The sequence below is a fragment of the Tamandua tetradactyla genome, chromosome 20 (assembly GCF_023851605.1).
Source record: "Tamandua tetradactyla isolate mTamTet1 chromosome 20, mTamTet1.pri, whole genome shotgun sequence".
NCBI classification, from domain to species: Eukaryota; Metazoa; Chordata; class Mammalia; order Pilosa; family Myrmecophagidae; genus Tamandua; species Tamandua tetradactyla.
In genome coordinates, this window is record NC_135346.1 from 1,316,948 (window position 1) to 1,343,436 (window position 26,489).

Sequence of the window (26,489 nt, forward strand, 5' to 3'; positions counted from 1 at the left end):
GGTTATACAATCATCTTCAAGACTCAAGGCTACTGGAACACAGCTCATCAGTTTCAGGTACTTCCTTCCAGCCACTCCAATACACCACAAACTAAAAAGGGATTTCTGTATAATGCATAAGAATAACCTCCAGGATAACCTCTCGACTCTGTTTGCAATCTCTCAGCCACTGACACTTTATTTTGCCTCACTTCTCTCTTCCTCCTTTTGGTCAAGAGGCTTTCTCAGTCCCATGATGCTGGGTCCTGGCTCGTTCCTGGGATTTCTATCCCACGTTGCCAGGGAGATTTACATCCCTGGGAGTCATGTCCCACACGAGGGGAAGGGCTGCGAGCTTGCTGAATTTGCCTCATATACTTTGGAGCTCCTTGATTGGGAGTGTAGACATTTGTGGTCCTTAGTCCTTCTTGGTAAATTGTCCATTTTATTGATATGTGTGTCCTTCCTTGTCTCTTATGACGTCTTTGCCTTTAAAGTTTATTTTGTCTGATATTAGTATTGCCACCCCTGCTTTCTTTAGTTTAAAGTTTGTGTGGAACATTTTTTTCCATGCTTTGACTTTCAGTCTGTTTGTATCCTTGGGTCCAAGATGAGTCTCTTATAGACAGCACGTAGATGGATTACACTTTTTAATCCATTCTGCTAATCTGTATTTTTTAATTGGAAAGTTTAAGCCATTCACATTCAAAGTTAGTACTGTAAAGGCAGCACTTGAACCACCCATCTTATCCTTTGGTTTTTATTTATTAATTCTGTTATTTCTCCCTCTCTCTTTTTATCCAGTAAATTACCCTTACTAATACTCCTCACTTCTGTGTCTTCCTCCAGACCTTTCTCCCCTGTCTTTTCTTCCCAGCCAACAAATCTCCCTTTAGTATTTCTTGCAAGGTAGCTCTCTTGTTAACAGACTCTCTCAGCCTTTGCTTGTCTGTGAAAATTTTCATCTCTCCCTCACTTTTGAAAAAAGGACAGCTTTGCTGGATAAAGAATTCCTTGGCCAACAGTTTTTCTCTTTCAGGGTCTTGACTATCATACCCCTGCCATCTCACCTCCCTGGTGCCAGGTGAGCAGTCAGAGCCGAGTCTTAGGTGTCTTCTCGGGTGCGGCGATTGCTTTTCTCTCTGCTCTCAGGACTCTCTCCTTCTCGTCAGTATGTGACAGACTGATAGGTATGTGTCTTACAGTAGGCCTATTTGGATGGATTCTATTTGGAATTTGTTAGATTTCTTTGATTTGCATATTTATGCTCTTAGAAGGGTTGGAAAGTGTTCCCCCATCATCTCCTCAAGTAATCTTCCTAGTCCTTTAACCTTCTCTTCTCCTTCTGATGATGCTTAAATTTGTGTGTTTTACATTATCCAACATTTCCTTGAGATCCAGTTAAAATTTCTTCATCTTTTCTACCACTTTTTCTTTTGTGCATTCACATTCAGTGGCCCCATCGTCTAGTTCACTTATTCTTTCTTCTGCCTCTTCAGATCTGCACTTGTGTGTGTCTGGTGTGTTTTACTCTGACCTGCAGTATCTTTCATTTCCACGGGATCTGCTGTTTCTGTATTTACATCTTCAGGTTCTTCCTTACGTTCTTCTGGCATCTCCTTGATGTCCTTTATGTCCATAGCCAGCTCACTGAAGTTATCGTAGAAATTCGCATTACTTCTTTGATTAATTGTTCTAAACTCTTTGTCTCCTTCTGTGTTTTTATTTGGTCATTTGGCTTGACCATATCTTCTTGCATCTTCCTGTGCTTTTTTATTTTCTGCTGATTCCTCAGCATTTGATTATCTTGATAAGGTTATTTTGAAAGTTGATTTCCCTTGCTCTCCTGTGATTTTATAGTTGCTTGGTTTTACATTGAAGGTCTCCTTTGGCTCTTGATTTATCAATAATTCCCTGTCAGAGCCAGGCCAAGGTCTCCCGCAGGAAAAGCAAGTCTGTTTGGACACCTGTAGGAGATTGGTCCCAGCCAGTTTGCCGGTGCACTCCTGCCTTCCCAGCACGTGGTGCCCTCCGCTGCCTTTTCCCTGACTGCCACAGTGGGGTGGGCCGGGCCCAGAACAGGTGAAATTCCAGACAGCATGGCAGGGTCCTGTGTTCCCAGGCAGGGGATAGGCGCTGGGCACTGTGGCGGAGAATCTGCTTGACAGCGCAGTAGGTTTGCTGATCCCCAGGCTTCTGAGTGGAATAACCTGGGGCTCTGGGGTTGAGGGTCTCACCTTCTGCAACCCTGGGCCAGCTCGGGAGTGCCCCACTAGTTGCCAGCCTGTAAGATCCCTGCCTACCGCGTCCCCGCCTCCCCCTGTGCAAGATGTGGGCACTGTGGACCTCCGTGGAGAAAGGCCGCTCCCTGGGCCTCAGCCCAGAGACTCCTGCAGAACCGCCAGCAGGGCCCACTGGGTGGGTTGTCAGGGCCCCCGGGGATTGTTCTGTGCAGCCAGGGCGGGTGAGGCCCTGCTCCTGAGCTGTATGTGCTCATCTGGGCCCACTGCATGGGCACCCTCGGGCGCACGCTGGGGTCTACCGGGTGGGTGCCTGGCCCTGCTGGCCACCAGGCCTGGGGGTCAATTTCGCCTCGGGGGCTGCGCCCTCACCTCTGGAGCCCTGCGGCCCACCCCACCCACCTCTACCAGGGCACCTGGACCTTTGGGTCCCTGCCCCCGCAGCCTGCTTCCTGAGCCATGCTCCATTAAAGCGCTTATTGTGCCCCCCACCGTAGGGCAGGAAGCACCAGTCCCCCTCACAGAATTGTGGGGCTCAGCTGTGTGCTCCACGATCACTACCGGTGGTACAGGGAATACAGCAGGTCACCAGGCCATGGGGAGGGACCAGGAGTCCTGTGCTTATGGTGGCGTCTGCACTTCATCTCCAGGAACACGTACCATCCTGGGCAGATGCCCAGGAGCCTTGTCCTTGCCAGGGCGGGAGGGAGATGTGACTTCCCTGCGCCCACACCGTCCCTGACTCCACACCTTCCTGACTCCACACCTTCCCTAGCCCACACCATCCCTGGGCCCACACCTTCCCTGACTCCGCACCATCCCTGGGCCCACACCTTCCCTGACTCCACACCATTCCTGGGCGCACACCTTCTCTGGCTCCACACTGCACTCACGGCTTGGGTCATTGTTTCAACTTTTCATTTTGAAACCAGGACAGTTGCAAAAGTAACATAAAACCCTACAAAGAACTCCAGTAGGCCCCTACCCCACAGACCTAGATCCACCAAGAATTAACATTTTGCTGCATTTACTGTATCATTCTATCTGTCCATCCATCTGGGTGTCTATCTACCCATCTACCTGTCATCTTTCTATCTATCCATCTGTTTGTCCATCTTTTTTAAACATTTGCAGGTGGGTTGTATACACGTGTTCCATGAACACTTAATACTTCCGTGTCTATTTCCTAAGAACAAGGATATGTACTTATGTAACTACCTTACTGATTGAGTTTTTACCTTGAGTAGTATGTATTGCATTTTTCTAAATAATATAAGAGTCAGAAAAGTGTTACTAATGAACAGCCAGCATTCATCATGCTCTCGTTGCCTTGACTTCAGCTGTCACTCCAGGTTCTAAGAAGTGGGTGCTGGCCAGGGTTGGGTGGGCTGTGTGGGGCTTGAGGGAGGCCTTTGTGCTGGACTCAGAAGGCCTGTCTGCTTTGAGGCGAGAATCACAGGGTTTCCTCCTGCCCTCACTACTCCTTGCTCTTGGGGCACAGCTCTGAGCTCAGAGGAGGCCGAGTCAGCGCTGGAGGCGACCCAGTACTTCACCCAGGACAGCTCCTCACAAGGTAACTCCCCCTGGGACCCCAGCATTCCCAGCCAGGCCCACCTGGCTTGTGGAGCCCATGGAGCTGGTCTGCAGCCAAACGCATGGGCTCAGGGAGTATGCTGCATTGGGGGTGCCCCTCTGCTCCAGGAAGCACTGCACCCCAGGCCCTGTCCACAAGGCCAAGGGGAAGCCTTCCTTCTCCAAATCGGCCCCGGCATTCTCCCTGAGGCCGATTGGGCCCGTGTGGGGCTTCTCACCTGTGCCCCTCTGTCTGTCACCCTGGACCCTGGCTTCTTCGTCCATCTGCCCTTTATTCTTCCTCTGTTCTCTTCAGCATCTCCTCTGGCCTCAGTTCTGGATCTTTTTCTGCCCTGGGAGGCTCAAGGTCAGTCCCAGCGGAGGTCAGGGGGTCCCCCTTGTACCAGGCTTCCCCCCAAGCCTCCAGGTTTAGTCTCCTCGCACTCCCCTGAATGGCTCGAAAACTTCAGAGCATTTTGTCCTGGGGGCCCCTCCTGGAGCCCCCCTGTGTGGGTAAGGCCCGAGAAGGACCAGTATTCCAGCCGCTCCCTCCATGCTGAGGTTTGGGTGCAGTGCTGGGTGAATCAGGCACACAGCACAGCGGAGCATCGCTCCTAGGATAGGAGCGCCACCGCCACGTGCAAAAGCTATTTCTGTGTCCTCTCCAAAGAAAAAGAAACACACAGTTGCTGTCATTGCAGCAACACGAAGAAGACAAAGCCTACACATGGAGATGCTGGAGAAGACCAGTAGATGCTTTCACTGGGAAACATTTTAATCTCCACACAGCTCTTTTTCATTAAGAAAAAATATGTGTGTTGAGTGACTGTTAGAGCGTAGCCCTGTCCCCCGTCTAAAGCTGGTTGGGAGTGCCTGACCCGCGGTGAGGAGGGTGGTCTAGGCCCTGGAATTTTGGCAGCTGGGCAGGTGGTTTGTAATGCATTCAGAAAATTGATCCCCTGCCCTGTAATTCCCCAGGGGAAAATAGAAAAGAGTGGGTATCAAGATTTATGTGGCAGTCCCATTGATAGTTCAAAGGCTTAAATGTGGATATTAAGTACCTTGATCTCAGCCATACAAGCCCAAATAAGCAGGTGCACCTTCTCCTGTAACGCACAGAACTTGGGTAAGTCAGGGAGGCTTTAGGTTTGTCCCCGGTGTTCCTGCGAAAGGCAGGGGAATGGTGAAACCAGGCCCCGTCCCCAGGCCCCAAGCAGGAACTGTGCTGGCTCTGTCCTACGGAGAGAAGTCTGGGCCTCAGAAAGCTGTGCCCTTCTCCAGCACCCACCCAGTTGGTGAGGGCACTTCAGTGCCGGTTGCTGCCATCCCGGCCTGGCCCTCCGCCGGGCGGCCTGCCGCTCCCTCAGCTCACGGGCAGAGGGGCACGGCTCACACCAGCTCCAACAAGCACGCTACCTTAGCAGACACAGCGCCGGACAAGCACAAGGTCTGTGGGCTGCAAAATCCCTCACCAGCTGGCACGGCAGCTACAGGGAGAATTGGGAATTAGGATTTCTCTGAATTTTACCTTTGTTAGCAAAAACTAAAAATCATTGGTTCTTGGATTTTTTCTCCATAATGTGCATTATGGCTAATGTAAAAAAATAAAATAAAAATAAAAAGGTATTCCTTTGACAAAGAGGGAGTGTGGGGTCAGTGGCGTGTTATTCTTTAATGAGGTCACAAAAGGAGGTGCCATAGGTCTCGCTGCCGGTGCCCCCGAGGCTGGGTCAGGTAGGAGATGCCTCGGGGGAACCCCCCCTTCTAGGGAGGACCACAGCTGAGATCTTTCAGGGAATGGGTAGCTTGGAGTCCCTAGTAAGTGTGTTGTCTGTATTCCTTTTATCTTCCTTGTTGTCCAGAAGCACTACCGCAGGGAGACCAAGAGGGAGCCGGGAACGAAGATGTCCAGGAGAAAGGAGGTGGGAGCTTCCAGCAGCTGGGGCTGGTAGAAACCCAGGGTGGTAGGGCCCAGGGACCCCTTGCTGCCCCCCACCCCAGTCCCGGTGGGAGAGCCCACTCTCCCCAGGAGAGGGGCAGACCTGTGCCCACGCAGTGGCAGCTCTCTGCCATGGAAGCGCCTGATGCCCACCTCACCCGCACACAGCAGGCTGTCCTCCAGCAGCCCCAGTGGCACGCGCTGACCACCCCTCAGCCTTCCGTGTGGTTCTGTCACCTCTGCAGGGAAGACCGGTCTGGGGCACCACTACCCACTTGGCTCAAACCCACCCCAGCCTACTCAGGGCCCCTGCCCCATGCTGAGCTCTTCCTCATAAGGACCCAAAGCCATTTCCTTCCTGCTGCCAGCCCCCAAACGAACAACAGCCCACCTGGATTCACCTGGTTTCTTTCTGAACTCGCAGAGAAGGGAACCAGCCCTCCAGACTATCGGCACTACCTCCGGATGTGGGCCAAGGAGAAAGAGGTCCAGAAGGAGACGATTAAGGATCTCCCCAAGATGAGCCAGGTAGGCCCGTCAGAACCATGTGCCAGCAGAGCTCGCGGTGGGCCAGCACCCAGCGCCTCACCACCCACCTCCCAGCCATCTCCTGTCGGGCGGGAGCCCTCCTCCCCACCTCCAGAGCCCTTTAGTCCTGGCTGGTGGTGGCGATAACTGCAGGTAGAGGACTCGCGCTTCAGGGCCTTGTGCACGTGGTGTTTCCATGGCTGCAGTTTGCTCACATGGAATCCACGTCCATGATCCTGAGACGGACAGGGGAAGGGGAGCCTCAGATGGCTACACACCCCACCTTTTACCCAGATGCGTCTCTGGCACTGCTGCTCCCCCCGAGTTCCGGGAGGCTGGGGCCCATTTGCTTGGCCTCTCTCCCAGGGTCACACAACCAGGAAGCAGCAGACCCAGACACCGAGGCAGTGGCCATTGTTGGGTTCCAACCCAACTGCAGCCCCCCAGGCCAGGCCCAGCCTTGGATTTCCTCGGGGGAGGACCTGCAGTTTGAGCAGTCTCTCACCCAGAGGCGTAGGGAATGGGGGGCCCCATGAAATGAGCCTTCATCCCATTCTCAGGCCAGATGGCTCAGTGTTTGGGTTAAATACCTAGAAACTTACATCTGCACACACACACACACACACACACACACACACACCTGACTACACACACACACACACACACACACACACCTGACTCGGGGGGTGGGGGGCTTACTTTCTTAACACCCTCCAAAGAGCTTCACTAAAGATCAGGGTTGAAGCTGCTTCTGATTAAAAGTATAAAAATCCCAAGGTGATTCCAGAACCCACCGCAGAAGTCTTTGTCATGAGTGGATTTAAAATGGGATAACAGAAGTATGTCTGTCTCTGTGGACAGAATGGACATCAGGACTGGGAGAGTCTCCACGTCACAACACATCGTCTTGTTACTGGAAGAAAGGCAGCTAGACTAGAACATCCTTCCCAGGGCTGTGTGACATTGGGCAAGCCGCTGTCCCTTTCTGAGCCTCAGTTTCCTAAGTGCAAAATGAGTTTGCAGAGATGATTATTGTAACACTGTCCCAGTGCTAGCGAGAAGGGCCAGCACAGTCAGTCTGGCCAGTGCTAGGACAGCATGACCTGTCTTTTACCATCTCCTTGTTCTTTCCTTTTTCTCTCCGAAAAAGGAGCAGTTTATTGAGCTCTGCAAGACCCTTTACAACATGTTCAGTGAGGATGCCATGGAGCAGGACCTGTACCACGCCATCGCCACAGTGGCCAGCCTGCTCCTGAGCATTGGAGAGGTCGGTAAGAAGTTCTCGGGCCAGGCAGGCAGGAAGCCCAGGGACAGTGCCTCCGAGGGCGAGGAGCCCCCAGCACCTGATCGCCACCAGGAGCCGCCACTGCCTGCCGCCCAGGATGCACAGGCCCAAGCCGGCGGGGACACGCGCCCGGGGAAGGTGCCGCAGGAGAGCCAGGTGGTGGGCGAAGGGGGCTGCGGTGAGGGGCAGGGCTCCCCGTCCCAGCTCCTGTCCGACGATGAAACCAAAGACGACATGTCCACATCTTCCTACTCGGTGGTCAGCACGGGCTCACTGCAGTGCGAGGACCTCGCGGACGACACGGTGTTGGTGGGCGGGGCAGCCACCACCCGCTGTGGGGGCACCGTGGACGCCGACTGGTGCATCTCCTTTGAGCAGGTCCTGGCATCCATCCTGACCGAGTCTGTGCTCGTGAACTTCTTCGAGAAGAGGGTGGACATTGGACTCAAGGTCAAGGACCAAAAGAAGGTGGAAAGACAGTTCAGCACCTCCAGTGACCATGAACCATTGGAGGTTTCTGGCTGACCTCTGCCCAGGGCCTCAGGATGAGGGTCAGCTGTGGGGGCTGGCCTCTCTCCTTGCCGGCTCCTCCCTCCCTGCTTTCTCCTGAAAGATGCATCTCTCTGGTTGCCCCCAAGCAGTGAGCTATAAGTGGAGAGAAGGCCAAGGCAAGGAAGCTGCCTTAGCCAGATGCCCCAGGCCTGGATCTCTGCCTGGTAGAGGCAGCCAGCTGCCCATTCCCCACCTTCCCAGCTTCTTTCTGCCCAGTGGGCACCCTCGAGCTGCCCTCTGTGTCACGTTAGAGGTTCCCAGATCTGCCTCCACCTGCCTAGCGCCCGTTGTGTCCTGGGCAGGCATGGGGTGTTGCAGCCAGGCCCTCCTGTCTTTCTCATTCACAGGTGGTCTCCTGCAGCCGCATGGCCCAGGGTTCTCTCTTGCCACTTGGCACCAGGGTAGGGGGCTCGCCAGACAGGACACATTGACAGAGGGGCAGAGGCTGGGGATCCCAGGGTCACTTTAAATGCTTTCAGCTCCTTATCCTCACCGGTAAATCTGAAAGCACATCCCTTGGGTCCTGATATATTTCCTTGTGTTCATTTCAGTTGGCTAAAAACCACTCTGTGCTCAATGCCTTAATAAATACCTGAAAAATAAGAACCATGTTGTGTACAGAGCTTTAAGAAAGCCCTTTCACCACTTTTTAGGCATCCTGGTTTCTCCCCAAGTTGGTGGGTAGGGGACCCAGGCCAGGTTAGGAAGGCTCAGGGATGCTTAGTCCACCCCCAAGCACACACACTCCTGGGGCAGGTGGGGGGAGAGCTGAGGATCGGGGGCAGGGAGGGCACGGATTAATGCCAGGTGGGCCCTGCACTGACCTGTGGCTGGAGATCCCACAGGTCTAAGCAGGCTGAGGAGGCAGCTTCCAAGTGGGTCTCGCTGGACGAGGTATCCCTGGGGACTGGTTGCAGCGAGCCGTTGGCCCTTGGGTTAGAGGAGCAGACTCTGAGGCCACAAGCGACCAGTGGGGGCCTCCAGGGTTGTTAGAGCAGGACAGAGCCACGAGGCCCTGGTGGCCTCCCAGCTGGAGCTGATATCCACACACAAGGCCACGCTTCTGCTCAGAGGTGGCTGTTGTTTTCATTGGTGTTAACAGCTTTATTGAGGTGTGAGTCTTCTAGGGCTGCTGTGACAAATGCCACACACCGGGTCGGCTCAAGCAACAGGGGTTTATTGCCTCATGGTTTTGGAGGCTGGGAGTCCAGACCCACAATCCCAACAGGTGAGCTTTCTCCCGGAATCTGTGCCCGGCTCACCACCTGCGCCGCGCTCCCAGTCCCGCGCCGCGCTCCCAGTCCCGCGCCACTGCCTCTGTCCGCGCTGCTCTGCCGCTGCCTTCTCTCTCCCGCTGACCAGCTGTGTCCGGGTGTCCTCTTCCTCTAAGACTCCACAAACATGTGGGTAAAAGCCCACCCTGCTTCTCGTGGCCGCATCTCAGCGGGATCTTTGGAGAGCCTGTTCACGGTGAGTCCCACACCTAATAATTTCTTACTAATTGTTGGCTGCTGTATGACCCTAAGGAGTGGTAAAGTAAAAACCAGAGAGAGAAAGGGATCAGGGGGTCTGAAGCTTAGCAGTAAAGACAACAGACAACTTTATTCTTAACTAGTTCCTGCTTATGTACTGCAGGGTTTACGTGATTAAAAGCATGCATACATTTTGTGATTAAACAGAGTGCCTACTTTTCAGTGTATTACTTCCTACATACAGGAGATAGCTAACAAGACCTTGGGATTTAAGAAAAAACAAACATCCTCTCCCTCTCAGACTGCCCTCCAAGTAAGCAGATAACAGCCTCCTCAGTTTACTGTGGACACCACTTTGAAGCCAGTCACTCCCAGTAAATTCTGTAGGTTTTTTATTGACCCTTGGCTCCTACAACTAATAACTCACAAGGTTTACGCCCTTTGCTGGTTCAGACCTGGATATGCCTTTTGTGGAGACATGAGTCAGTCCCTAATACAGAGCATGAATTCGCTTGTTCTTAGTTACAATTCCATTATTTTGAGGTAATTTCCAGAGTTGTGCTACCATCAAAACATCCTCTCAGAACATTTCCATCACCCCAGAAATGCCCTTTGCAGCAAATCCCTATTTCCAACCCCTAGCCCCAACCAATCTCTGAACTGAACAAACTATTTTCTTTCTTGAAAAAAGACTGACAGACACTATGTTTCCTTTCTAGCATTTGTGCAGACTGGTACACACTTTGCCATAATTTCAATAAATTTCAAAGGATCCATACCAAAAAGACCAAGTTCTTAGGCCATAAACCAGTTAAATAAACATATACCTAAGAAGCCCAAACACTTGTCAGTGTAAAATCTTAAATTGGCTATAATTAATTGTTCTAGTTTGCTAGCTGCTGGAATGCAATATACCAGAAACGGAATGGCTTTTAAAAAGGGGAATTTAATGAGTTGCTAGTTTACAGTTCTAAGGCCAAGAAAATGTCCCAATGACAACAAATCTATAGAAATGTCCAATCAAAGGCATCCAGGGAAAGATACCTTGGTTCAAGAAGGCCAATAAAGTTCAGGGTTTCTCTCTCAGCTGGAAGGGCACATGGTGAACACGGCATCATCTGCTAGCTTCCTCTCCTGGCTTCCAGTTTCATGAGGCTCCCCGGGAGGCATTTTCCTTCTTCATCTCCAAAGGTCGCTGGCTGGTGGACTCTGCTTTGCAGTGTTGCACTCTCTGAATCTCTCATTCTCCAAAATGTTTCCTCTTTTATAGGACTTCAGAAGCTAATCACGACCCACTCAAATGGGTGGAGACATGTCATCCCCTAATCCAGTTTAACAACCATTCTTAACTAAATCACATCAACCAGGGAGATGATCTCATTACAGTTTCAAATATACAGTATTGAATAGGGATTATTCTACCTTTAAGAAATGAGATTTATATTAAAACATGGCTTTCCTTAGGGGGCATACTTCCTTTCCAACCAGCACATTAATTCAAAAGATTTGAAATAAATTGGAATTTGGATAAATGCCTTAAATGCCACATAGAAGTATAAGTTTATGAATATTCTAAAGAAATTAAAGAATATAAAAAGGGTCCTAGTTGCTCACATACAAGAACAAAACTGTACAGTGCTGCTTTCATTCACCCTGGTGTGGTACTCAAAATATTTAATGATCAGAATGATACCAATAACACATTGCTGATGCCTGGATAATACCAGTAAAGATTTTAAATGTATTTTTATCCTGTAAGGAAGTATGAATAATTGTGTGTTTGTAAACATTCTATTAAGTGCTATAAATTGTACCAAATCATCAAATCATTATAGTTCCCAAAAACAAGTGTTTATATGTGTGTGGGAATTATGACGCTTATTGCAGAAGGTGGGAAAAACACAGAATGGTAGGAAAACACTTTTTCCTGTACTTAAAGACTATGACTTTTTATTGTGAAATACTTTCAAATGTACGGGACAGTTACAAAAATAATACAAGTCCCTACAGAGGAATGCGGAGACTTCTGGGAAGATGCTGAGCGGTGAGGAGCAGGTTCACCCCTGGTTCGGGCGACGAGATAAGAGACCGGGAGGAAAAGCCTAAGGCGAGTGGTCCAGGAGGATCTTCAGGCAGTTTTGGGGGAGGCGGATTTGGGGAGCGCGAGTGGGTCCGGTGGCGGGATCCCCACCGGAGGACTGTGGTGCAGCGAGGAGGTGGGCAGGAGGGAGCTGACCCTCCTCGGCTCCAGCCAGCTCAGCTGCGGCTGGGGAAACCTCCCCACGTGGTTGCAGAGGGCAGCGCCTGCAGGGAGCCCAGTGGCCGATGACTGTCCACTGCGGGGTGGGCCTCGGGGTGGGGGAAGTGACCATCTGGTCGGTGCAGGAAAAGCAGGCTGCAGCCCGGATACCTGGCAGGCCCACCAGCGCTGCGTAGCCGCAGAGACCCGCCTGCGGCTGCGCCCGCCAAGCAGACCCCTTACTGAGCAGACCCCCTACCTAGCAACCCCCTGGCGGAGCAGACGCCCTGCCGAGCAGACGCCCTGCCGAGCAGACCTCTGGCGGAGCACCTGGACCTCAAGTCTTTTCGGCCAGGAGGGGCAGGGCTGAGGGAGGAGGAGGAGGAGGAGGAGAAGACTCCGCGCCATCTGCTGGCAGACATAGTAAGTGCAGGTCGGCTAGACCAGACAGAGAGCTTGAGGGAGGAGCCTCACGGTTGCCACCTATTGGGGAGAAGGGGTAGGTGCATGCAAGCCAACTCGCTACCTGCCTAGATCTTTATTTTTATTTTTTTATTCTTAATATTCTTTTTCGTTTATTCCTTTTAAAACATATTCTTTCTATACATTTTATTAGTAATATAATTGTCCTTTTCATTTTGTTTAAAATCTCTTATAGATGTTTTATATTATTTTACTCATTTTCTATTTTTTACTTTGCATATTTTTTATTATTCTGTTTCATTTATTATTATTATTATTATTATTATTTCTCTTAAATTTTCTCTCCCTCTGATGGGCGTCAGCCTGACTTTACTCCCAGTGTGTCCTGGGCTGTCTCCTTTTGATTCTGGTGCTTATTACTGTCAAGGTGTATTTTGTTGTGGTTCTTGGTTTTGTTTCATATTTTTATTATATTATTATTATCTCTCTTTTCCTTTCTTTTCTCCTTCTTTTGTATGTGTATGTGCACAGACTTGGAGTCCACCTTGGGTCTCCTGCGTGGTGGTCAGCCATTCTGCCACTGAAGTATCCGTGAACCCCTGCCGAACTTATACTAGACCCTTAAATTGAATTGTGTCCCCTACATGAGATCTGGATCTTGATTTGGTAGAGAATAACCAATAAAGCACAAGAGAAAACATTCAGCAAAAACTAAGTAAATGCAAAACTTTAGAAAAGTGAAGGAAATCAACTTGTATAATAACATATCAAAATAATCAAATGCTGCGAACACAAAAACACATGAAGATCCAAGAAGAAGTATCCCAGCCAAACAACTAAATAAAAATTCCAGAGGGGACAAAGAATTTGGAACAACTACTCAAGGATATTTATAAAGAAATAAAGGATACCAGGAAGACACGAGAAGAGCATAAAGAAGACTGGGGAGGTTAAATAGAAAAAATGGCAGATCTCACAGAAATGAAAGATACAGTAGACCAAAAAATATATATACTGGAGACACATGATAGCAGATTTGAAGAAGCAGAAGGAAGAATAAGTGAGCTAGAAGACAGAACAATAGAACTAGAGTGCACAAAAGAACAAATGGCAAGAAAGATGGAAAAAATGTGTGCTGGTTTGAAAAGATGTATGTCCCCTAGAAAAGCCATGTTTTAATCTAAATCCCATTTCATAAAGGCAGAATAATCCCTATTCAATACTGTATGTTTGAATCTGTAATTAGATAACCTCCCTGGAGATGTGATTTAATCAAGAGTGGTTGTTAAACTGGATTAGGTGATGACATATCTCCACCCATTCGGGTGGGTCTTGATAAGTTTCTGGAGTCCTATAAAAGAGGAAACTTTGGGAGAATGAAGAGATTCAGAGAGAGCAGAGAATGCTGCAGCACCACGAAGCAGAGAGTCCACGAGCCAGTGACCTTTAGAGATGAAGAAGGAAAACACCTCCCAGGTAGCTTCATGAAACCAGAAGCCAGGAGAGAAAGCTAGCAGATGACACTGTGTTCACCATGTGCCCTTCCAGATGAGAGAGAAGCCCTGACTGTGTTCACCATGTGCCTTCTCACTTGAGAGAGAAACCCTGAACTTCATCGACCTTCTTGAACCAAGGTATCTTTCCCTGGATGCCTTTTATTGGACATTTCCATACACCCAATTTAATTGGGAAATTTCTACAGCCTAAAAACTGTTAACTTGCAACTTATTAAATTCCCCCTTTTAAAAGCCATTCCATTTCTGGTATATTGCATTTTGGTAGCTAGCAAACTAGAACTAAATGCCACTGGATCTTAGGAAAATGAGGGACAACAAGAGGCACAAAAGTATAAGAATTATTAGTGTCCCAGAAGGAGAAAAGGGTTGGGAAAGTTAGTTGAAGATATAATAGGAGAAAACTTCCCGATTCCTATAAAAGACATGAATATACACATTAAAGAGGCCCAATAAATCCCAAATAGAATAAATCCGAACAAACCCTCTCCAAGGCACATACTAATCAAACTGTCAGGTGTTGAAGAGAAACAGAAAGTCCTGAAAGCAGCATGAGAAAAGCAATCTACTACATACAAGGGACAACACACAAGACTGACTTCAGACTACTCAACAGGCACCATGGAAGCAAGAAGACAGTGGTATGATATTTTTAAGATCCTCAATGAGAAAGGCTTTCAACCAAGAATTCTTTATCCAGCCAAGATATCCTTCAAAATTGAGGGAGAGATTAAGGTTCTTCAAAGATAAAGAAAGATTGACAGAACTAGTCAACAAGAGACAAGCCCTACAAGAGATATTAAAGGGAGCCCTATCAGCTGATAAAAAGAAGACAGAAGAGGGAGGTCTAGAGGAGGGCAGAGAATTGAAGAATATGCATAAAAGGTAATTTTAAGGAAGAGAGAGATAGAAGAAAAACAATACACAGGTCTGACAAATAAAAACTAAAGGACAAGATGGTAGAATCAAGAACTCCCTTTGCAGTAATTACTTTGAATGTTAATGGACAAAACTCACCAATTAAAAGATACAGACTGATAGAATGGATCAAAAACATAATCCATCTATATGCTGTTTACAATAGACAGATCTTAGACTCAAGGACACAGACTGAAAGTGAAAGGATGGAAAAACACTTTCTATGCAAGTTGTAACCAAAAGAAAGCAGAAATAACTATACTAATATCAGACAAAATAGACTTTAAATGTAAAGACGTCATAAGAGACAAAGAAGGACACTACATATTAATAAAAGGGATAATTCACCAGGAAGAAATAACAATCATAAATGTGTATGCTCCCAATCAAGGCACTCCAAAGTACATGAGGCATGTACTGGGAAAACTGAAGGGAGCTACAGACATATTGACAGTAACAGTGGGAGACTTCAGTAACCATTCTCTGCTATAGACAGAACAACCACACAGAGAGTCAACAAGGAAATAGAGAACCTAAACAATAAGATAAATGAATTAGATCTAATAGACATATGTAGGTCATTACAACCCGAAACACCAGAATACACATTCTTCTTTAGTGCACATGGAATGTTCTCCAGGATAGATCACATACTGGGACATGAACTGGGTTTCTATAAACTTAACTAGATTGAAATTATCCAAAGTCTTTTCTCTGATCACAAAGGAATAAAGTTGGAAATTAATAATCACCAAAAAAACAGAGCCTTCACAAATATATGGAGATTAAACAACACACTCTAAAATAATCAGTGGGTCAAGGTAGAAATTACTAGAGAAATCAGAAAGTATCTGGAGACAAATGATGAGAATACGACATGTCAAAACTTATGGGATGTGGCAAAGGCAGTTCTGAGAGGTAAATTTATTGCCCTAAATGCCTGTATTAAAGAAAAAAAAAACAAGAATGAGCAAAACTTGAGGATTTAACTGCTCACCTGGAGAATTTAAAGAAAGAATAGCAAACTAACCCCAAAGCAAATAAAAGAAGAGAAATAATAAAGACTAAAACTGAAATAAACAGACTGGAGAATAATAAAAACAATAGAAATAATCAACAAAAATAAAAGTTGGTTCTTTGAGAAAATTAATAAAATTGATGGCCCCTAGCTGGACTAACAAAACAGAAAAGAGAGAGGACACAAATAAAATCAGAAATGAGAGGGGGGTTGTTACCACTGATTATGAAGAAATTTTAAAAATCATAGGAATATTATGAACAACTATATACCAACAAACTAGATAACTTTAGATGAAATAGACAAATTCCTAGAAACATGCGAATTACCTATACTGACTCAAGAAGAAATAGAAGATCTCAACAAACTAATTACAAGTAAAGAGATCCAATCAGTATTCAGAAATCATCCTACAGACAGAAATCCCAGAATGAGCTGAGACTCAGCATCAAGGGATTGAGAAAAACTCTAGAAAGAGCTGAGACCCAGCATCAAGGGATTGAGAAAACCTTCTCAACCAAAAGGGCAAAGAGAGAAATGAGACAAAATAAAGTGTCAATGGCTGAGAGATTCCAAACAGAGTCGAGAGGTTATCCTGGAGGTTATTCTTACACATTAAGTAGATATCACCTTGTTATCCAAGATGTAATGGAGAGGCTGGAGGGAACTGCCTGAAAATGTAGAGCTGTATTCCAGTAGCCATGTTTCTTGATGATTGTAGAATGATATAGCTTTCACAATGTGACCGTGTGATTGTGAAAACCTTGTGTCTGATGCTCCTTTTATCTACCTTGTCAACAGATGAGTAGAACATATGGAATAAAAATAAATAATAGGGGGAACAAATGTTAAAATAAATTTAGTTTGAAATGCTAGTGATCAATGAAAGGGAGGGGTAAAGGGTATGGTATGTAAAAAAAATTTTTTCCGTTTTCGTTTTATTTTTCTGTTGTCTTTTTCTTTTTCTGAATTGATGCAAATGTTCTAAGAAATGATCATGATGATGAGTATGCAACTATGTGATGATATTGTGAATTACTGATTATATGTGTGGAATGGAATGAGCATATACTAAGAATGTCTTTCTTTCTTGTAATTTTTTAAAAATTAATTTAAAAATTAAAAAAAAAAATCTTCCCACAAAAATAAAAAGTCCAGGACCTGATGATGGCTTCACAGGAGAATTTTATCAGACTTCACAAAAAGAACTGGCAGCAATCCTGCTCAAACTCTTCCAAAAAACTGTATGCTACCTAACTCATTTTATGAAGCTAATATCACTCTAATACCAAAATTAGATTAAGACAATACAAGAAAACTAAAGACCAATCTCCCTACTGAACACAGATTTGAAAATTCTTCACAAAATACTAGCAAATCATATCCACTGCCACTTTAAAAGAATTATGCATCATGATCAAGTGGGATTCATACCAGGAATGCAAGGGTGGTTCAACACGAGAAAAATCAATCAACATAATACAGCATATTAACAAATTGAAAGGGAAAAGTCACATGATCATATCGACTGATGCTCATGCTGGTTTGAAAGGATATATGTACCCTAGAAAAGCCACGTTTTAATCTAAATCCCATTTCGTAAAGGCAGAATAATCCCTATTTGATACTGTATGTTTGAATCTGTAATTAGATCATCTCCCTGGAGATGTAACCCAATCAAGAGTGGTCATTAAACTGGATTAGGGGAAATGTGTCTCCACCCATTTGGGTGGGTCTTCATTGGTTTACTGGAGTCCTATAAAAGAGGAAACATTTTGGAGAATGAGAGATTCAGAGAGAGCCGAGAATGCTGCAGCACCACAAAGCAGAATCTGCTAACCAGCGCTTTGGAGATGAAGAAGGAAAACGGGGAGCTTCATGAAACCAGAAGCCAGAAGAGAAGGCTAGCAGATGACGGCATGTTTGCCATGTGCAGTTCCAGCCGAGAGAGAAGCCCTAACCATGTTCGCCATGTCCCTTCTCACTTGAGAGAAATCCTGAACTTCATTAGCCTTCTTGAAGCAAGGTATCTTTCCCCAGATGCCTTAGATTGGATATTTCTGTAGACTTCTTCTTCTTTTTTTTTTTTTTTTTGCATGGGCAGGCACCAGGAATCGAACCCGGGTCTCTGGCATGGCAGGTGAGAACTCTGCCTGCTGAGCCACCATGGCCCACCCTATAGACTTGTTTTAATTGGAACATTGTCTCAGCCTTAGAACTGTAAAATAGCAACTTATTAAATTCCCCTTTTTAAAAGCCATTCTCTTTCTGGTATATTGCATTCTGACAGCTAGAGCACTAGAACTATGCTGAAAAAGCATTCGACAAAATCCAGCATCCTTTCCTGATAAAAATACTTCCAAAGTTAGGCATTGAAAGAAACTTTCCTAATATTATAAAGAGCATATATGAAAAACCCATGGCCAGCATCATACTTAATGGTGAAAAATTGAAAGCATTCCCCTTGAGACCAGGGACAAAACAAGGATGCACATTGTCACCACTGTTATCCAATATTGCATTAGAAGTACTAGCTGGAGCAATTAGACAGGAGAAATAAATAAAAGGCATTCAAATAAGAAGGGAAGAAGTAAATTTCATTATTTGCAGATGACATGATCCTATACTTAGAAAATCCTGAGAAATCTACAGTGAAACTACTTGAGCTTATAAATTCAGCAAAGTGGCAGGATACAAGATTAATGTACAAAATTCAGTAATGTTTCTATACACAAGCAATGACCTATCTGAGGTGACAGCTAAGGAAAAAATTCCATTCAGCATAGCGACCAGAAGAGTTGGGTATCTAGGAATAAGCCTAACCAGGGATGTCAAGGACTTGTACACAAAAAAGTACAAAAAAAATTGCTAAAAGTAATAAAAAATGACCTAAATAGATGGAAAGATATTCCATGCTCATGGATAGGAAGGTTCACTATCATCAAGATGTCAACACTACCCAAACTGATCTAGAGATGTGATGCAATACCAATAAAAATCCCAACAACCTACTTTGAAGACTTGGAAAAATTGGCTATCACATTTATATGTAAGGGAAAGAGACTGTGAATAGCTCAAGATTTCCTAAAAAAGAAGAGCAAACTGGGAGGTCCATCAGTTCCTGATTTTAAAGCTTACTGTAAAGCCACAGTGATCAGAACAGTATGGTACTAGCACAAAGACAGGAGGACTGGCCAGTGAAATAGAATTGAGAGTGCAGAGATGGACCACTACATTTATGGACATTTGATCTTCAATAAGGCCCCCAAATTCATTGAATTGGGACAGAATAATCTTTTCAATAAATGGGAATGGGAGAACTGTATTTCAATAGCCAAAAGAATGAAAGAAGACCCCTACCTTATAACCTATACAAAAATTAATTCAAAATGGATCAAAGACCTAAATGTAAGAGCCAGTACCATAAAATTGATTGAAAAAAAAATGTAGGGAAACATCTTCAAGATCTAGTAATAGGAGGAAGTTTCTTAAACTTCACACCTAAAGCACAAGCTGTGAAAGACAAAGTTGAACAATTGGAACTTCTTAAGATCAAGAGCATCTGTGCCTCAAAGGACTTTGCTAAAAAGGTGAAGAGGCAGCCAACTCAATGAGAAAAAGTATTTGGAAACCACATAGCAGATAAAGGTTTGATATCCTGTATACATAAAGAAATTAAACAGCTCACCAACAAGAGAACAAACAACCCAATTATAAAATGGGCAGAGGAAATGAACAGGAACTTTTCTGAAGAGCAAATACAGATGGCTCAAAAGCACATGAAGAAATGCTCATATTCATTGGCTATAAGGGAAATGCAGATCAAGACTACAATGAGATACCACCTCATAGTATGCTGTTAAACAAACAGGAAACTACAAATGTTGAAGAGGATGTGGAGAAATTGGAACATTTATTCACTGTTGGTGGGAATATAAAATGGTTCAGCTGCTATGGAAGTCAGTTTGGTGATTCCTCAGAAAACTAAACATTGAGTTGCCCTATGACCTGGCAATACCAACACTCAGTCTATACCCAGAAGAGCTGAGTGCAATGACATGCACACACATTTTATAAAGGCAGCTGTTTCTTCTAACCCCTATTCAGCACTGTATGGCTGAAACTTTAATTAGATTATCTCCCTGGAGACGTGATTCAATCAAGAGTGTTGTTAAACTGGATTAGGTGGAGACATGTCTCCACCCATTCTAGGTGGGTCGTGTTAACTTTACTGGAATCCTATAAAAGAGGAAATTTTGGATAAAGTGGGAGATTTGGAGAGAGCGGAGAATGACAGACCCACAAGAAAGCCACAACAGAGAGCGCCATAGAACCATGAAACCGAGTGCACCAGCCGGTGACTTTTTCAAGTGAAGAAGGAAAATGCCTCCGGGGGAGTTGGAGAGAAAGCTAGCAGATGACACTGTGTTCACCATGTGCCCTGCCAGCCGAGAAAGAAACCCTGACTGTGTCTGCCATGTGCCTTTCCACTTGAGGGAGAAACCCTGAACTTCACTGGCCTTCTTGAACCAAGGTATCTTTCCCTGAATGCCTTAGATTGGACATTTCTATAGACTTGCTTTAATTGGAACATTTCCACAGCCTAAAAACTGGTAACTTGCAACTTATTAAATTCCCCTTTTTAAAAGCCATTCCATTTCTGGTATATTGCATTTCAACAGCTGGCAAGCTAGAACACTTAGAATTTAAGAACTGTGCTATCTGAAAAAAACAAACAACAACATTGAATCAGGACTAAAACACGGCTTTTCTGGGGTACGTACATAATACTTTCAAACCGGCACAGTGTACATGATTTAATCTACCATATGCCCAGTATCTGAAGTTGGAGATAAAGTAGTTGTGAAAGGGCCACCTGACAGGAGGTGTTCCTCCTTGGAGGGAAGCAGCTAACTTGCAGCAGTCTGGTGAGAAGAGAAGAGGGGGTTAAACGCCCTGACTCCACCTCTCCTTCCTTTTGGTGTTTGGCTAGTGTCTCCCATTGGATGAACCCAACTGAAGACCAGTTACAGTAAGAGAGCCTACAGGTTTGGCAAGCCTTCCTGAGCAAAAGGGGGAAAAAATGAAGCAAAATACGGTTTCAGTGGCTGAGAGGTTTCAAATAGAGTCAGGAGGTCATTCTGGAGGCTACTTTTATGCAAGCTTCAGCCAGGTACTGCAGATCACCAGGGTATGCCAAGTGCAAACCAACAATACCCTTAAGAATACCCAGGGCTCAATCTAAGACTCTATAAAAGTTTTACTTACTACATTTATTTTTTCAGGAAAATCCTCAGATTATTCCTATGCCAGATAAACCCTGAAATCCAGAGGCACCAACTCCCCAAGACCAGTTGCATTCCCCTACCCCATAAGGGCAACACCCCTTTTCAGCTTGAAGAAATTAGAAGGGTTATTGGACAAATATTCCTGAAGATTGAAAGAATGATCAAATGAGATGAAGGAGTTAAAACTGCGAAGTTAGGACTTAATAAATGATTATGACTACTGAATCATTTCATAGATACTTCTTTTTAGCTTCTAGTGTATCGGAACAACAAGAAGGAAATACCTCAAATTGCTGAACTGTAACCCATATTATACTTTGAAACTTTCTCTGTAACTACTTATTAAACTGTACTTTAGAAATAAAAAAAAAAAAAAAATCCCTTACAGAGAACTCTAAAATGCCCCTACACCCCAGATACTTTTGTCAGGCTTACCATATCACGTTTGCCTATTTATCAACCCATTTTCTGAACCCTTCAGTGTACATGTAGACATAATCCTACTTGAACACTTAATACTGGCATGCAGATTTCCTAAGAATAAGGACATTCGCTTATATAACCACCTTAAGTGCAGTTATCAAGTTCAAAAAAATTTAACATGTCTATTAAGTTTACAGACTATTTTCCAATTTTTTCATATGTCCGTTTGAGCCTTTTCTCCTCCCCTGCTAATCCCATCCAAGATCATGTATCACAGGTGACTGTCATCCCCCCTCCGGAACCGGCAGGCTCCGGGAATCCAGCCGGGTCTCCGGGAGGCAGACCAGACTTCGCCACTGGACCACCGTTGCCCGCCCCATTGTTTCTTTTTTAAAAAACAGTTTTTATTGTTAAATATAACACATATACAAAGAAAAGCAGCAGCAATGATTTCCGAAGTACACGTCAACGTGTCACGGAACAGACGTCAGAGTCACCGCTTCGCGCGGCGCGACGGGGTGTGCACGGCTGCGACCTCCGGGCCCCGGGCCGCGCTCTCCTCCGCACCACGGCGTCAACACCGTTCTTCAGGACACTGGTTTCCGCTTTTCTTCTGTTGAAGCTGCAGGGAATACGGACGCGCAAACACGTCGACCGGGTCACCCCTGGGAGGCCGCTTTCGGGGTTCCGAAGGCGCCGTCTCCTCACACCCCCGCCGCGACTGGGTGTCACGGTTAGGTCGCATTCTGAGAGCAAAGTACCTGGCTGCCGTCCCGTGCCTTGCCTCGCTGGTGCGACGAAGAGCTCCCGGGTCGACGGGCCCAGGCGCCGCGCTCCTCCCGCCCGGCGGCCTCCGGTACGCTCCGGGCAGCGGGTCTCCGGCCCGACCCCGCCTGCAGACGTCCGGCAGGACCCACCATGGGCCCCAGGGCGGCGAGCCGCGCGGAGGACACAGGTAGAGGCGCTGCGCTCCGAAAGGAAACGCTGACCCAGAAAGAAAAGGAACTGGCCTCGGGACCGCACGACGCCTCAGCTGTTCGGCAGACCGACACACCAGGAGGCCCAACCGGCGAGAGCCGGGCCGGAGAGAGGTGCGCGTGCGCACTCGTACGCCGGGCGCCGACGGAAGCCGTGATGGCTCCGCCGCACCGCATCCGGGAGCTGCTCCTGCCGCCTCTTTCAGGCGCACCAGGTGGGCGGGGCGGGAGACAGGCGCGCGTGCGCACTCGTACGCTGGGCGCCGACGGAAGCCGTGATGGCCCCGTCGCACCTCATCCGGGTGCTCTCCTGCCGCCTCTTCCAGGCGCACCAGGTGGGCGGGGCGGGAGACAGGCGCGCGTGCGCACTCGTACGCTGGGCGCCGACGGAGGCCGCGATGGCCCCGCCGCAGCGCATCCAGGTTCTGCGGTGCTGCTCCTGCCGCCTCTTCCAGGCGCACCAGGTGGGCTAGCGCCGGCCTTCCCCTCCTCCGGGCGCGACGTGGAGGAGTGTCGGGGCGAAGGCCGGTCCCGGGGTGACAGGCGCGCCTGGCCTGCGGGGCTGAGGCCTGGGGTTTGCCCGGGCGCTTACTCAGGTGGTTCCAGACCGTTTTCCCTTTTCTCTTGGTTCTACGGAATGTGGACCCGGGAGGAAAGCGGTTCCCACGGGGGCGGCTTCTCGGGGCTCTAGCAGAGCGTGGAGAGATCAGGTCCCTGCGCAGGTGTGGGGTGCCCCTGGGGGGTCCCTGCGTAGCCGTGGGGTGCAGCTGAAGGTCCCTCCCCAGGTGTTAAGGTATAGCTGAGAGCTCTTGCACAGGTGTAGGGTGCCCCTGAGAATCCCTGCCCAGGTGTTGGGGTGCCACTGATGGTCCATGCACAGGTGTGAAGGTGTCTCTGAAGATCTCTACACAGGTATGGGGGTGCCCCTGAGGGTCCCTGCACTGATGTGGGGGTGCCTCTGAGGGTCCCTGCACAGGTGTGGGGGTGCCTCTGAGGGTCCCTGCACAGGTGTGGGGGTGCCTCTGAGGGTCCCTGCACAGGTGTGGGGGTGCCACTAAGTCCTGACTGTTCTGCACCCTGCCGTGGTCTTTCTCCCTTGTGAGGGACTGGACTCCTGCTTTCCAGAGTAGGAACAAGGGCCCCCTTGAGTACTTTGAACAGAGTAATATGTGTTTCTAAAACGTATTTGCTTCTCGACTCCCAGGTCGTAAGATGGGGGATTTCATGTAAGGAGTGCCTCTTTGGACCCTAGTCTTTATCCCTGCTCTCACCACCTGAGGCTGCTGTCAGTGCTTTTGCTTGGAATTGTCCTGCCCTCCTCCTAGTTAATGTGCTTCCAGTCTGTGCCCTGGAAAAGGATCGCACCAAACTTGCATGTGTGTGAGAAAACTTACATGTATGTTAGAAAGCTATGTAAGGTGTTGAGTTTGCACCTGTAAGCCTTGCAATTAATACTGAGACTTCCAGGCTTTTGCCTGAAGTTTTTACCTATTTTCTTTTTTGAGCTTCGTTCTAGGAATTGAAGATAATTGGAAATAATTTTACATTTTGCATGGTCATTATTAGGTCTTCAAAAAGTGATTTGAAACCAAAAGAGGAATGGGGAAAAGGAATTTAATTTAAATGCATGTCTGCTATGTACCAGGGTTTTCACATATCTCATTTAGTTTCAACAACCCATTTTGCAGAGATGAGAAAACTGAAATGCAGAGAAATCAAGTGGCTTTTCTAAGTAATAAATAGCAGAGCCAGAGCTGTGTGACTGCAAAAAAAAGGGGTTATACCAGACCATCTCCAGGGCCCCAGAGTGAACCGTGAATTAGTTACTACGTGTTATCCAGATGTTGTTTTTTTAATCCATTTATTACTTGCATGTGTAACCATAGAAAATCCAGAGCTTATTTATGGTGTTTTAAGTTTGATGCTGAGAAGGAGAAATGCTAGGTCAGAGGATATGCCACCCATATTTTTAGTAGATGCTGCTTGTCTTTAGAATCCTTTGTAGGTAGTTGCCAAAAAATCTGGATGATATTTGTGTTCGCAACATATTAATCATATTAATTTATATGAATCAGATAGACAGCTTTGTGATATTGAGCATAATAGTTCATTCCATTTCTTCAGGCCTTCTTTGGTATCCTTTGGAGACCTTTCTTTGTTGCTGGTAAAAATGGACTCTTTTTTTCCATTAGCTTTTCTAACTAGATGTTTGCTTTTATAAAGCTGATGTTAATTTTTGATGTTTTACTAATTTACGGGCCAATTATTATGCAAAATTGTTATTGGATTGTTTGCTGATTTTAGTAGCTTTCATTTGATTCTCTTGGATTTTCAGGTAAAAAAATCAAATCAATGAATAATCAAAGTTTTTTCCTCCCTTCTAATTTTTATGCTTTTGATTCCTTTCTCTTTTTGAATTCCATTGGCTGAAAAAATGATACATCCAGAAAAAAATGATAAATAATACTGCGTGTCCTTGGCTTGCTCCCAGCTTTCATCAGAAGGCTTTTAAGGAGCTTTAGCAGGTTTAGCAGCTTTAGGGCTGTGCTACATCATTTCATCCTGTTAAGAGAGAACCTATATACTTGAGTGTATCAAGAATCAAAATTAAATGTTAAGGAATTTTTTTTAGAGGCCCTTAGTGTTGGATATTGAACTAATTTTGTTCCATCTGGATAGCCAATTTTCCTGTGTTTGTTAAACAGTTTGTTCTTTCCTCACTCTTAAAATGCCACCTTAATATTGTATTCAATTTTCATATATTTACTAGCTTGATTCTAGACTGTATTCTTTTCCACTGATCTCATTATTACGCGTTTTGCACCGGTTCCACCCTGTCTTAAGTAATTGTCCGAGCTATATTTCTACAATTCTGTTGTAGGTGAAAAAGAGTCTCAAATGGACATGCAAAGCTTGTGGCGAGAAGCAGTCCTTTTTGCGGGTGAGTTCTGAGAAACGGAGCTTCTTAATTTTTTCTAAAAGTGGTTTAATGATATGACGAAAGCACAAATAATTTTTTTAAGACCAGTCGCTTCTGAAGTATTGCTTTTATTTACTACTTTTTTCTCTTTTTTTAATATTTTTATTGAAAAATATCTGTACACAGTTTTACCATATTATACATTCAGTGGCTCACAGCATCATCACATAGTTGTGTATTCATCACCATAATCATTTTTAGAACATTTGCATCAGTCACTCCAGGAAAGGGAATAGAAAGGAAAAAGAAAAAACTCACGTATCCTATACCCCTTACCACTCCCTCTCATTGACCATTAGTATTTCAATCTACCTAACTTGTTTTACCCCTTATCCCTGTCCCCATTAATTTATTTATTTATCCTTTTTTTTTAATTCATTTGTCCATACCCTGAATAAAAGGAGCATCAGGCACAAGGTTTTCACAATTACACAGTTACATTGTAAAAGCTATGTAGTCATACAGACATCTCCAAGAATCAAAGCTGCTTGAACAGAGTTCAACAGTTTCTGGTATTTCCCTCCAGCCACTCCAATACACTATGAACTAAAAAGGAATATTTATGTAATACGTAAGAATAACCTCTGGTATATCCTCTCCACTCTGTTTGAAATCTCTCAGCCACTGAAGGTTTATTTTTCTCTAATTTCTCTCTTCCCCCATTTGGTCAAGAAGACTTTCTCAATCCCATGATGCTGGGTCCCAGCTCATCCCAGGATTTCTGTCCCACATTGCCAGGGAGATTCTCCCCCTGGAAGTCATGTCCCACGTAGTGGGGAGGGCAGTGAGTTCGCCTGTTGAGATGGCTTAGAGAGAGAGGCACATGTGAGCAACAAAAGAGGTTCTCTGGGGGTGACTCTCGGACATAGTTATAAGTAGCTTAGCCTACCTTTTTCAATAGACTTCATAGGAGTTGTGCTGGTTTGAAAGGAAGCATGCCCCCTAAGAAAAGCCATGTTTTAATATAAATCCCATTTCATAAAGGTAGAATAATCTCTATTCAATACTGTATGTTTGAAACTGTAATGAGATTATCTCCCTGGATGATGTGATTTAGTCAAAGTGGTTGTTAAACTGGATTAGGGGGTGACATGTCTCCACCCATTTGAGTGGGTCTTGATTAGTTTCTGAAGTTCTGTAAA

The 26,489-nt window shown here is 46.0% G+C and overlaps 3 protein-coding genes across 6 annotated transcripts in view; 2 read left to right on the plus strand and 1 right to left on the minus strand.

Annotated features, from left to right (window-relative positions):
* The window catches only part of TBC1D9B (TBC1 domain family member 9B), a 75,550-nt gene extending 66,849 nt beyond the window's left edge, over positions 1–8,701 (plus strand). For 2 of the 3 annotated variants that reach the window (XM_077138207.1, XM_077138208.1), the window contains 4 exons: positions 3,721–3,792; positions 5,654–5,713; positions 6,155–6,258; positions 7,409–8,701. In XM_077138207.1, the coding sequence (XP_076994322.1) occupies positions 3,721–3,792; positions 5,654–5,713; positions 6,155–6,258; positions 7,409–8,068 (896 nt within the window). In that variant the 3' untranslated portion in view covers positions 8,069–8,701. Of the gene's footprint in view, positions 1–3,720; positions 3,793–4,107; positions 4,183–5,653; positions 5,714–6,154; positions 6,259–7,408 lie in introns of all 3 variants that reach the window. The other variant, XM_077138209.1, reaches the window with a different exon arrangement.
* Positions 8,702–9,251: 550 nt separating this feature from the next.
* On the minus strand, positions 9,252–22,554 carry LOC143664825 (uncharacterized). Of its 2 annotated transcripts, none has more exons than XM_077138211.1 (2): positions 22,152–22,554; positions 9,252–9,616 (listed from the first exon to the last, which is right to left on the minus strand). In XM_077138211.1, the coding sequence occupies exons 1-2, from the start codon at positions 22,542–22,544 to the stop codon at positions 9,593–9,595; spliced, it is 417 nt and encodes a 138-aa protein (XP_076994326.1). In that variant the 5' UTR covers positions 22,545–22,554; the 3' UTR covers positions 9,252–9,592. The 2 variants fall into 2 exon arrangements, with proteins under 2 accessions (XP_076994326.1, XP_076994325.1); XM_077138210.1 differs by lacking the exon at positions 9,252–9,616 and adding an exon at positions 12,102–22,012.
* A 184-nt stretch (positions 22,555–22,738) lies between these two features.
* MRNIP (MRN complex interacting protein) overlaps positions 22,739–26,489 on the plus strand; it is a 28,909-nt gene continuing 25,158 nt past the window's right edge. Inside the window, 2 exon segments of the mRNA XM_077138216.1 lie at positions 22,739–22,831; positions 25,249–25,308. Of these exon segments, the coding sequence (XP_076994331.1) occupies positions 22,766–22,831; positions 25,249–25,308 (126 nt within the window). The 5' untranslated portion in view covers positions 22,739–22,765.

What these genes read in the sequence shown, in the direction of transcription:
- LOC143664825 (XM_077138210.1), bottom strand. Translation starts at nt 22,544, where the DNA reads ATGCGGTGCGGCGGAGCCATCACGGCTTCCGTCGGCGCCCGGCGTACG. An exon ending in AGGCACGGGACGGCAGCCAG is followed by an intron (nt 22,013 to 22,151) that starts GTACTTTGCTCT and finishes TATTCCCTGCAG; the next exon opens with CTTCAACAGAAGAAAAGCGG.